The following is a 13,323-nucleotide window of genomic DNA, read 5'->3' on the forward strand; positions in this document are numbered from 1 at the left end:
ACTAGTCCAATTGCGTTTTTTTCCCCCACAGTTTTCACCTCCATTGTGGGCCGTTACATCAAAATTGCATTCCAGGATTGCTTTAACCCGTGGCAACAGTGTAAAAGTTGCCCAATTTTGCAGTAGAACTGCAGACTTGGCAACCCTGTCCAGGGGATGAATATTTTGATTTGTGGCTGTTAAGTCACCGCACTGGTGTGGATCCTATACTTAGGAATCACAGAATCTTGCCTAGTCTTGGAATATATCACCCAAATAAAATTTTTCACCGGATATTGACATCTAAACATGTAAGTAACAAGTCTGATACTATTGTTCTGACCGACTGAGGAAAAAAACATTACAATATGTCGTGCTACCACTGGTGATTAAATCTAACGATCGCTTACCTCATATCACATCAAACCCTGCAAACTATTATTACTGTTACACTTTGTTCTCAAACTGTTAATGTTAATAACATCAGCATTGCGTGACTACGTGTATATTCGCAATAGTGTGTATTAGTGACAGGTCGTTCTTGAACGATTCGTTCATTTTGAACGAATCTTTAATGTGACCCGTGAAGAACGAGTCGTCTCGGGGGAGTGATTCGCATGCGCAACATCCTATTAGGTTCTGTACTGGAATTAGTTCACCTGTTTCAAGTCTTCGGGTTTTTCGAGTCGTTCGTTCATCTTATGGGGCTGTCACGTGATGAACGAGCGACTCGAACGTGAAGACCAGAAGGTGTGTTCGACTTCATCTACGGCTACAGACGGCGATTGAAAACGGAGGCGTCAAGTCGGACACTTTTTACTCTCGTTAGTGAAGCTCTCGCGGTGTTTGCATGCTCTATCACAGAAGAAGTGAATTAAATGCAATATAGATCAAATACACAGACTTTTCAAAAGCGTTTTCATGAGCAACAGAAACACGTTTCATATACTGCTTAATACAGCTCCGTCTGAACAAGAATAATGATAAACACAAATATATACTATTTAAATACTAATAAAGTGGGGTTACATATGCTTTTATCAGTGTTTTATAAATAAATGTGACTCAGTATAACATTGCGACTACAGTAAAAACACAGATTTGTCAGCATTATCGGACTTGAGGATGGTAGAACAAACCCAAAACACACGTGATCGTTGTCATGCGGTGAATCTGGCCAATCGTGAAACAGCCATGCGGTCATCAAAGCTCCTGCAGCCGCTCTGAAGAAATTGCGCCGGCTGAGTCAGTCGCTGCTCTCCAATCGCTATCGCTGTATTTTGATGCCACACGTGACAGTCACGAGGCGTCGGCGCCGCCTCAAGTCGGACAAAATTTCTAACCGGCATGCACTGCTTCAAGTCAGAATCTGATCGAGCTGCGCAGCGCGGCGTTAAGTCGAACACACCTAGAGAGATGAACTAATCAATTCTTTTTCCGGCTCACACTACACTAGTTAAGCTTATGGGGCTGTCACGTGATGAACGAACGACTCAAACTAGTGATGGGAAGTTCGGATCATTTTACCGACTCGGACCTTTGAGTCTCGTTCAGCAAAATGAACGAATCTTTTTTCGAGTCATTTCGTTCATTTTAGCAAAATATAATTAAAATGTTACCTGTTACCTCCACAACACATCTACTGCTTACACAAACATTGATCACACTACAAACAAAACAAAACTATAATGCTATAAGAAACAGAAAATATTAATTCATTGTTTACCTGGGTCTTTAGTCTATGATTCGCTCATCTCGCCTCTTATCTGACAAGTTTTCGGGTTTGAGTCGTTCGTTCATCACCTGACAGCCCAATTAGCTAACCAACTAAGTCTGCGCCGGAAAAAGAATTGATTAGTTCATCTCTCGAGTCTTCGGGTTTGAGTCGTTCGTTCATCACGTGACAGCCCCATAAGGTGAACGAACGACTCTAAAAACCCGAAGACTCGAAACAGGTGAACTAATTCCAGCACAGAACCTAATAGGATGTTGCGCATGCGCGACTGAACGAATCACTCCCCGAGACGACTCGTTCGTCCCGAGTCACATTAAAGATTCGTTCAAAATGAACGAATCGTTCAAGAACGACCCATCACTAACTCAAACCCGAAAACTTGTCAGATAAGAGGTGAGGTGAGCTAATCATAGATTAAAGACCCAGGTAAACAATGAATTAATCTTTTCTGTTTCTTATAGCATTATAGTTTTGTCTTGTTTGTAGTGTGACCAATGTTAGTGTAAGCAGTAGATGTGTTAGGGAAGACGTAACATTTTAATTATGTTTTGCTAAAATGAACGAAACGAACGAAATGACTCGAAAAAAAGGTTCGTTAATTTTGCTGAATGCGACTCAAAGGTCCGAGTCGGTAAAATGATCCAAACTTCCCATCACTAGTGTGTATTAGCATGCAGATTTCAGTTTCTGTACAGTCTAATCTCTAAATGTCAAACCATTTGAATTTCATATAAAAATATTTTAACCCAAAAAGCAATTTATTCTTCCTTAGAACTGGTTCTCTTTCAAATACAAATCTTGTGTAATCCCACCTAGGCTGTATCTGTAATCAGATGCACATTCAAAACTGGAATGTAATTTAATTTCAGTCACATGTGTTTCATAAACACATAATCCTTTTTGGATTACAATCCGCCATCAAATTGATAAATTTAATTATTCCAGCTGCTGTGAGAAAAGGCTATAAACGATCTAGCATATGCAAAATAATGTAGAAATGTATAGCCTACTAGCCGGGACGCCTTCTTTAGGTTAACAGACGTGACGTAATGACCCCGTGGCATGCTCGAATTTCCCGCGAAAACCTACTAGTACCACTCAAATTAGAAAACATTATTATAACTTTTTGGTTTGTAATATGCATCGCTAAGAACTTTATTTGGACAACTTTAAAGGCGATTTCCTAAATATACTGATTTTTTTTTGCACCCTCAGATTCCAGATTTTCAAATTGTTGTATCTCAGCCAAATATTGTCCTATACTAACAAACCATACATCAGTGGAAAACGTATTTATTCAGCTGGTTTCAAGTGGTGTAGAAATCTCAATTTCATAAAATATACCCTTTTGACTGGTTTTGTGGTCCAGAGTTACATGTGATTGTTCATTAGGATTTGGAGGGAGGATGTGGTTTTTGCATGTAGACACTTGGTGGCAGCACTAGATAAGTTTTAAATTCAGCCTTTTTTTTTTAGCAGCATCTGTAATTATGAACAGCTCAAGTTTAGCCAAGTATAACTGAGGAAGCATATCAAAGCAGTGCCTTTTGGGGGAAAAAAAATACATGTTTTGTATTGTATGTACGATTGCATGCATTTGATTTCGAATGCCATTTTATATAAACTATAGCAACATGCATAAATACTATTTTTAACAAATAACTGAATATTTATTAAATTATTGCACATGTCCTTATGCTAATATGTAGCAAGTATCTGATCTGAATCGAAATCTGTTGTTCTATCTAGTCCTTCAGCCACATTCACATTCTACGTTTATTCTATTCCTGTTCCCACTATATGTCTATATTTTGTTTAGTATTAGTCCATTTCTTCTGTCATACTCCCTTCAGGCTGCACTCTTCCACTATTTCAACAGTTAGACCTACATGGTCTTTTTTCTCTCTTAAACCACACAAATGCACATACTCACGCACACACACACGCATCATCTCATTGAGTAGATATATACTGAGACCCGGAGGGCTGGTACAAGGGACAACACCAAAGCCAGTCGCCTCCTGCCCTTCCCCCTGCAACCCACCCTTCCGAACACAAAACCAGCCTTGGGGTAAGTGTAGGCCAGACACGATTTCAACAGAGCAAGCAATGCCGGAGCAACAGAGAAGCGCAGAAAATGTGTGTAGAGGGATGGAAAGGCGCTAATAGTGAACATCATAGAGAGAGAAAGTGTGCCACGGTCCTCAGGGAGCCCATTTACAGTTCTGTCCAATCACAGACATCATTTGCTGCCTGTATTATCCTTTTATGAGTGACGGGGATTTTAAAATACTCTATTATGAAAGAAACCGTTTTTCTCACTGCCAAGGACACTGACACTAGTCTCTATAAATACCCATTTTTAAACACTGAGTCACCGTATAGGCTCAGAACGCTAGTCACAAACACCTCCTAGCAATTACCCAGCAGGCAGATGCTGAGGTCTGTCACTCTTACTGCTAACAAGGTGCAGGACTCTCCTGAAGCTGTTAGAGTAAGTTGTTGGATAATATACAGTTTTCTGTCTTGCATTGATGTATTTCCTGTTGAATAGAGTGGTTTGGATAGGACATATTAGATAGCTTGCTACTTTTTTTTAATAAGATAATTCACCGGGAATTAAATTTCTGTCATTAATTACTCACCCTCATGTCATTTCAAACCCGTAAGACCTTTGTTCATCTTCAGAACTCAAATTAAGATATTTTTGAAAAATTCTGAGAGCTTTCTGACCTTGCATAGACAGCAACATAACTACACATTCAAGGCCTAGAAATGTAAGGACATTGTTAAAATAGTCCATGTGACATCAGTGGTTGAACTTTAATTTTATAAAGCTGTGAAAATACTTTTTGTGCACAAAAATAAACATAACGGCTTTAGTCAACAATTTCTTCTCACATTCACGACGGTACCACAAAGAATAAATAATTATTTTTGTTTTCTTTGGTTTATTCTCAAATTTCATCAAAAATATTTTGTTTTTCGAAGATGAATGAAGGTCTTAACAGGTTTGGAATTACATGAGGGTGAGTAATTAATGACAGAATTTCAATTTTTGGTTGAACTATCCTTTTAAATTAGCCCCCTAGGCTTTAGTTCCTAGTCAGCTGCAAGTGGTCTTGGGGGAGGGGCTTACTCATTCTATGGCGCATTTGATTGGACCAAAATTTGTCTAGTGCAGGTTGAGTCATCAATATTTTTGGTCTGTTTTCCCAAGAGAGAAATGCTGTAAATTTTAAATGTGCTTGATTTTGACAACATTTAAGAGAATATTAGCATATTAAGTAGCCTCAAAGCTAACAAATGTGCACAAATCCCCAAAACTACTGTTTTCCTATGTTAGTGTTAGTTTTTAAATAAACATTGCTATCTATCTATCTATCTATCTATCTATTGCATGCTTTAGTATACTTTTAAAAGAATGGAAATAATTTACTAAGTAATGCTTTAAATTAATTTATTTCAAGTATATGTGCAATTAAACATCTGTATTTTGGAAGTTGCAATAAAATGCATAAAGCAATTTAGTACATTTAAAATGTATTATCTTTAAATGTTATGAAATAAACTTAAAATTATATCAAGTACTTCACATGTGCGTTAGTGTGTTAGTCAATCTCTTTAAAGCATGGCGAAATATTTTTAAAACATCGTGATTTGAAATGTACTTTAAAGTAAAACTTTTAATTTGACATTGTTACAAAGTGCACTTAAAGTACCAAAGTGTGTTAAGAAACAGTCTTGAAAGTACTTTCAAGTACACTTAAACGGCCTTTTATTTCATTAATTGATATTTTATGTGAAAAAAAAAAAAAGTTTTTATAATATACTTTTAACATTTACTCACGCAATACAGATAAACGCGCTTCGTTTTCACAGGGATCTATCTATCTATCTATCTATCTATCTATGTATCTATCTATCTATCTATCTATCTATCTATCTATCTATCTATCTGTGTGTGTCATGCACGTCCATGTATTATTAATAAGTGTCAAAAAGATGAAAGGACTCGAGTCATGTTCTCATGCAGGCACAATCCTTGCGTTTGCAATATTAATTCATCGCTTTACATAGATATATGCACACTTGTGTGTGAACTCCTCTCTCATGCCCTCCTCCTCCTCCCCTCGCTGGCTCTCTCTTCAGTATGATATGTTTATAGGCATTGGCTGAGGGAGAGCGAGCATTATAGCTTCTCCTGCTTGATAAGAAAAGCAAGAGAGGAGAGGGCGCTGGACGTCATGGCATCCAAAGACACCGTCGCGACTGCTTTTCTCACCGTGAGTCGGGAAATGACAGGTGATTAAATCCAATCGCTCTTTTTTTTCCTCTTCCTATCCGACATTCGACACTCGACACGCGCACCGTGGGATTTGTTAAGCGCGTCCCTGCTCGCGGCCGGTGCTTTGTGTTTTAGTGGTTTGCAATCCTCACAGCGCTGAATGTTTGATAAGGTGGCAGATTTGTGAAAATGTAATGATTTCTCATACAGATTGGATGTGATTAAGGGTAGAATCATTCATTTAGCTTGTGAGCGTGTGTGCTTACGGTCGCCTTAATGACGGTCACTTCGTGTCCATCTTCAAAAGACTAAATTTGTGCAAATCGATCAGTTGCTTTCCTGTAAGTGCGTTAGTGTCTGTTGCGTTTGCCTGCAGTGTGTAGGTAGTTGCGCGCGCGTGTGTGCGCATGATGCTGTTCTCCCTTTGATGTGTCTCTGATATGAGTTACTTTCAGTTCTTTACACATTTGCGTATCGCTGCTGACGCAAGTTCGCGGAGAGCTTGATACACTTCAGTCACATTCATCATGTGTGTCTTTAGGGCTGATTGAAAACACACACACATCATAGAGGCCGTCATCTTTGCGCACGGTGATGCGTCCTCACACTTACTGACACATACAATGACACACTGAACACACACTAGCAGTTTGACATTTGGAGCGCTCTCACTGTTAATTACCTTCACACATTATTATCTTCCTTTGGTAATTAATCCCTATTACTAACCCAGTATTTACTGTCCTGCTTCCAGGCGCTCACAGTCTCTTTTTCAATTTCCATTTAGTGCACTGGGAGGAAGAATGCAATGCTAAAAAAGATAACTTGTTAATTGGTTATCAGACACACAAATGCATGCACACACACATATGTGACCCTGGACCACAAAACCTTAAGTGTCTTAAGTAGCAAAGGTATATTTGTAGTAATAGCCAACAAAATGTATGGGTCAAAATGATGGATTTTTCTTTTATGCCAGAAAACATTAGGATATTAAATAAAGATCATGTTCCATTAAGATATTTTGTACATTTCTTACCGTAAATATATCAAAACTTAATTTTTGATAAGTAGTATGCAATGCTAAGAACTTAAGTTGGTCAATATTTAGATTTTTTTTGCACCCTCAGATTCCAGATTTTCAAATAGTTGTATCTTGGTCCAGTCCTAACAAGCCATACATCATTTGAAATCTTATTTATTCAGCTTTCAGCTGATGTATAAATCTCAATTAAAAAAAACAAACAAATAAAAAAAAAGACCTTTATGACTGGTTTTGTGAGACAACACATTATCTTACTGTAGTTTTTTTATTTTATTTTTTTATTTTTATTTTTTTTTAAATTGCCTTAAAATTCACAGTCATCTTGAATATTTAACAAGGCAAGACACGTGACCCTAAACCACAAAACCAGTCTTAAGTAGCGTGGGTATATTTGTAGCAATAACCAAAAATACACTGTATGGGTCAAAATTATAATTTTTTCTTTTATGCCAAAAATCATTAGGATATTAGGTAAATTATGTTCCATAAAGTGATTTAGTAAATTTTCTACTGTAAATATATCAAAACTTATTTTTTTGATTGCTAAGAACTTCATTTGGACAACTTTAAAGGCAATTTTTCTCAATATTTTGATTTTTAGCAACCTCAGATTTTCAAATATCTCGGGCAAGTATTGTCCCATCCTAACAAACCATCAATGGAAAACTTATTTATTCAACTTTCAGATGATGTATAATTCTCAGTTTCAAATAACTGACCCTTATGACTGGTTTTGTGGTCCAGGGTCACATATATGATAATATCAGGGTTGTCATTTTAATTTACAGGGCACAGGAAGAAATTATTGGGGCCAGTAAGGTATATCAGGGGACATTAATAAGCCCCCTTAATAGACAGTGTTCCTGTTTGTCTTTCCCTGATGATGATTCTGGGGAAAATATTTACGTTTATAGTACAATCAACTTATAATTTATGGGGAAAGTGGCATTCCCATATTTATTTGTGGGAAATTGTTTGAATTTATTAAAAACATTTTTGTTATCAGTTATGTAAATTACATTGGAGTGTGCATTTTAAGTTATTTAGTTCATGTTTATTGCATTATTCTGTCATTTGCGGTGCTTGTGATGATGTTTGTGTGGGTGACGCTGTTCATTCTATTACTGGTCACTGGAGAGGCGAATTTTGATGAATTGTGAGTCATCGTGTGGCCTTCCATTGTACCATCTGTATCATTATCAGTACTTTTGCAGTAATCTATTCTAATAGCTCATATAGAATGGCATACAATTTTTCCTTTTGGAAAAACTAGAAAATCATCAAAAAATGGTGAAAGTCACAACACTTAAAATATACAATTTGACAGCAGTCACCTCTATATTAATATGCCTGAATTTATGCTATATTAATTTTTAATCTAAAATTCTTGATGTGTTAAATAGAATAAACAAGTATTAACAAATAAGATAATAAAATGGGATAATGCAGTCAGTTGGTCATCATTGTAAAATAAACCCACAACAAAAGTGATCCGGACCTCAACACAAAGCTGATTTCATGGCTACCTGCAAAATAAATATATAAATGGATGTGGATTATTGATTTCAGATGAAATTATTGGATTATATGTGGAAAAAGGACTATAGAGAGTGATGTGAGAAACATGAAACTGGCGTAGTGTAGGACAAATATACATTTAAGTCATTACAAGATAAATGAGAATCTATTTTTCAGAATCTGTCATTTAGGAACAGCATGGAATAAGCTAAAGTAAACAAAATTAATGATAAGATCGTTTAACAAAAATGAAACATTAAAATAGTAACATTAATTAAACGTGAAAAACATGACTAGATGTGACAATAATAGTTCGCAAAGGTTTAGAAATGGGGGAATAACAGATCACCTACCACAATATGAAGGACAGTGATTGAAGACGTTCTGCTGCTAGAAAATAGCAGCCTTTGGATTTCCCTAATAAAAAGGGAAGCAAAGTCAGAAACGTGAGGTCTCTCCCTCTCTCAGTCACCACTTCTTTCATCTGATCTACTGTAAATCTCTCTCCATCACTTATTCCATTTGTTTTTTTGTTTTTTTTTCATCTTTTGCTCTTTCTTCATGCACATTTACATATCCCTACCCCATTTACCCATTTATTTATCCCCCCGTGACTCGCTGTAATGGAAACATGTGCTCTAGTTTGGCCCTTTGCTGTTCTTAGTGTCAGTCAGAAAGCCTAGGATCCCGTGATTGGGTCTTACACAGATTAAAGTTGATTGCGACTGCATTAACTGTTTGTCTTGCTCTGATCCTTCCCTTGCTCCCTCTCTCTTTTCTTTGTTATTCCTTCTTCTGCTTTCTCTGCCTATCTCTTCCTTCTCTGAGTCTTTCCTCCTGGTAAAAGTGTAAAATGCGTATTCTGGGAATTAGATCACAGGTGTCATATAAGTGCGAAGCCAGATAAAAAGTATGACTTTTTTCATTTATTTTCTGCTTTGAAGAACATCTTGAGTCTTTTTTTTTGTGCTGTTATGTACAGTATGCATGCAGAAAGACCTCCTACACAAGTGGACAAGGTGTAAAAATAAAGCATATGGGTGTAAAGAAGTCATTTTCTAACCCTGTGTTGAGTGAAAATATGTCTGAGATAGATAGAGTGCTTCTCTGGCCGTTAATGCATCGCCTTTCTATTTTGCAGAGAGCATCAGACGAGTTATCGACAAGACATCAATCAAGTTGGTGAGAGCTATCAAAGTAGAGAACAAGAATGGCAAATCAGAAGATCGGATTCTGGTAAGGCAGTACATTTAACTTCACTATCCATATGTCCTCAAAGGTACAGTTTACGCAAATTAAAACTGTGTTATCATTTACCATCACGTCGTTCCAAATTTTCAACTTTTATTCTTCAGTGGAAGACAAGTGGTCCCATATGCAAAATACATTTTTGGACATGTGTCATGCATATATATTTATATATATATATATATGCATGACACATGTCCAAAAATGTATTTTGCATATGGGACCACTTGTCTTCCACTATATATATATAGGGATGCATCCAGCCCTGAACAAATTATTATTGCAATTTACTTAAAGTGAGGGAAAGAATAAGTAAATAATGCATAGGATTTAGTAAAACGAGGGAACAAATTAGTAAATCATGTGCATGATTTAGTAAAACAAGGGAACGAATTAGCAAAACGTGTGCATGATTTAGTAAAACAAGGCAGCGATTTAGTAAATTGTGCATATGACTTAGCTATACGAGGGAGCAAATTAGTAAATCATGCATACAATTTAGTAAAACAATGGAACGAATTCGTCAATTGTGTGCACAATTTAGTAAAACAAGGGAGCAATTTAGTAAATTATTCATACAATTTAGTAAAAAGAGGGAACGAATTAGTAAATCATGCACACAGTTTAGTAAAATAAGGGAACGAATTAGTAAATTGTGCGCACAATTTAGTAAAACAGGAGCGATTTAGTAAATTGTGCATATGATTTAGTAAAATGAGGGAATGAATTAGTAAATCGTGCGCACAAGTTAGTAAAACAAGGAAGCGATTTAGTAAATTGTGCATATGATTTAGTAAAACGAGGGAACAAATTAGTAAATCATGCACACAATTTAGTAAAACAAGTGAACGAATTAGTAAATTGTACGCACAATTTAGTAAAACAAAGGCGTGATTTAGTAAATTGTGGATACGATTTAGTAAAACTACGGAGCGATTTAGTAAATCGTGTATGTGATTTAGTAAAACGAGAGAACAAATTAGTAAATCGTACACAATTTAGCAACACAAGGGAACAAATTAGTAAATTCTGTGCACAGTTCATTAAAACAAGGGAATGAATTTGTAAATCATGCACACAATTTAGTAAAACAAGTGAACGAATTAGTAAATTGTGCACAATTTAGTAAAACAAGGAAACAAATTAGTAAATCATGCGCACAATTTCGTAAAACAAGTGAACGAATTAGTAAATCATGCGCACAATTTCGTAAAACAAGTGAACGAATTAGTAAATCATGTGCACGATTTAGTAAAATGAGGGAATAAATTAGTAAATCGTGCGCATGATTCGGTAAAACAAGGGAACAGATGAATAAATTGTGTGCACAGTTGATTAAACCTGGGAACGAATTACTAATCGTGCATGCGATTTAGTAAAACGAGGAAACAAATTAATAAATTGTACACAATTTAACAAAACAAGGGAACAAATTAGTAAATTGTGTGCGCAATTCATTAAAACAATGGAATGAATTTGTAAATCGTGCACACGATTTACTAAAACAAGGGAACAAATTAGTAAATCGTGCGTACTAATTCTCGCTATAATAATTAATTCCCTCATTTTAAGTAAATTGTGCCCTCTATATAATAATTTGTGCCCTTGTTTTAAGTAAAGTGTGTGCATGAAATAATAATTTGTAAACCTGTTGCTGCTATGTTATAAACAGAGATGATTTAACTGAGGTTTATTTTGAGTTGTGAATGAGTTATGCACATATTCTTAAGAGTCTTGCAGCGATGCATGGACTCATTATAAGTGAGAGGCATCTACATCGGTTTATGAGAATGTGGACAGGTTGTAGAACAAATTATTATATAAAGTGCATGATTTACTTAAGACGAGGGCGAGAATTATTATTTCGTGTGCACGATTTACTTAAAATGAATGAATTAGTAAATTGTCGTGTGGGCTCCGTATATATATCTGTCCTAAAACCCGTCAATATGTTAATGTTATAAAAGTGTGTATTTAAAAAAATATTTTATATGCATTTCAAAAATGTATTACAAAAACATATACAAACATATTTTTGTATATATATGTCGTTTTAGTAAAGTTGCATGTAATACCATACAAAAATGATCATCAGATATTACTACCGTACATATACACATTTTATGTACACATTTTTATATTTACCAGGTATCATATTTGGCAAGGTCACTCTTGATATCAGACAATATTTATGGGTGTTAATTTTCCTTATAACTTCAATAAAATAGAACTGATTCAGTCAGGCCTAAAAAAAGAATTCAAAAGCACCATAAAAGAACCACGGAGATATTTCTTACATCTCCTGAAGTCATAAACAGACTGAAATGCAAGGCAGTTTATAAAAAAATGTAAAAATGGATCATGGAGTCAGCATGCTGAACTCAAGAACTGAATTAGTCAGATTCGAGAATGACTCATTCAGACCATTCAGCTCTTAACTGAAGCAGCCTGGTGTTTACTGAAGCCTAAAAGCTTCAGTCCCTATTCTGAAACAGTGTTCCACTAAAAAGAAAAAAGAAAAACAGGTTTAAAACGACATGAGGGTGAGTTTTAAAATAATGTCCAAATTTTCATTTTTTAAGTGAAGTAGTCCTTTAAAATCCTATCCGCATCGGGTAAACGTGTGCATCCACTCTGTGCCTTTATTTTGTGCTTCTATTACGCAGTAGTAACAAAAACAATGAGCCTAAGACTTTAACCTTTCCTCCTCTGTAATGGTGTGTGCAGTGTTTACTGCCTGCTGGTTGGGTTGTTTTTGCCAAGTCCATTTGGAGAATGGGCAATGGAATCAATGATAAAAGCAATGTACGTGTGATGGTCCGCACACACAAACAGAAATCGTTGGAGGCCGGACCCCTGCTGAGCTGTGAGCATTACTGCGGCCACTGAGTCTCGGTGAGTCTGAGGCACCGACTGACCGACTCTATAGGGAGTGTGTGCGAGATGGAGGATGGTGAGAGTAGAGGTGGCATACGAATGCCAGTGAGTGTGTATGTGTGTGTGTGTGATAGTCACTTCAAGACCATTGAAAGCAGCTGGAGACTTGAAATGCCAGGGTTTGGAGCCACAAAAGCTAAATTAATCATCCAGATCGCTTTCAAACACGCACACACACACAGTAAAGGAGATGACCGAGGTGAGGAATCAAACTCATTTCCTGCTGAGTGTCAATGGACTGATGTTGACACAAACCGTGAGAGATCTTCCTTTCCACGCTTGGTATAGAAACAATTTTGACTCTTTTTTTTTTATTTCTAAATTTCACAAATAATTACAAAGAAACGAACGCAGTGAATTAACTGTGAAGTAGAAAAACTCAAACAGCATTTTCTTGTACAATGTATTCCACTTATCTTTTATTTTATTTTATTAAATACCCCCTGTGGTGAAAATCAATTTTTTAACACAGTTTCTTGTCTATCTGGTGTTTTAATATGCTTCCAGACAAACCATATGCAAATTCGCTGGTTAACACCACTGCTCAGCATGTTCTCCTTAAAACTGCAGTGT

The 13,323-nt window shown here is 36.2% G+C and overlaps 1 protein-coding gene across 1 annotated transcript in view; it reads left to right on the forward strand.

Annotated features, from left to right (window-relative positions):
• The first annotated feature begins 5,866 nt into the window (after nt 1–5,866).
• The window catches only part of carmil3 (capping protein regulator and myosin 1 linker 3), an 80,519-nt gene continuing 73,062 nt past the window's right edge, over nt 5,867–13,323 (forward strand). The window contains exons 1-2 of the mRNA XM_051136702.1: nt 5,867–6,019; nt 9,707–9,801. Coding sequence (XP_050992659.1) covers nt 5,962–6,019; nt 9,707–9,801 — 153 coding nt within the window. The 5' untranslated portion in view covers nt 5,867–5,961. The remainder of the gene's footprint in view (nt 6,020–9,706; nt 9,802–13,323) is intronic.

This window comes from Labeo rohita, chromosome 2, assembly GCF_022985175.1.
Source record: "Labeo rohita strain BAU-BD-2019 chromosome 2, IGBB_LRoh.1.0, whole genome shotgun sequence".
NCBI lineage: Eukaryota > Metazoa > Chordata > Actinopteri > Cypriniformes > Cyprinidae > Labeo > Labeo rohita.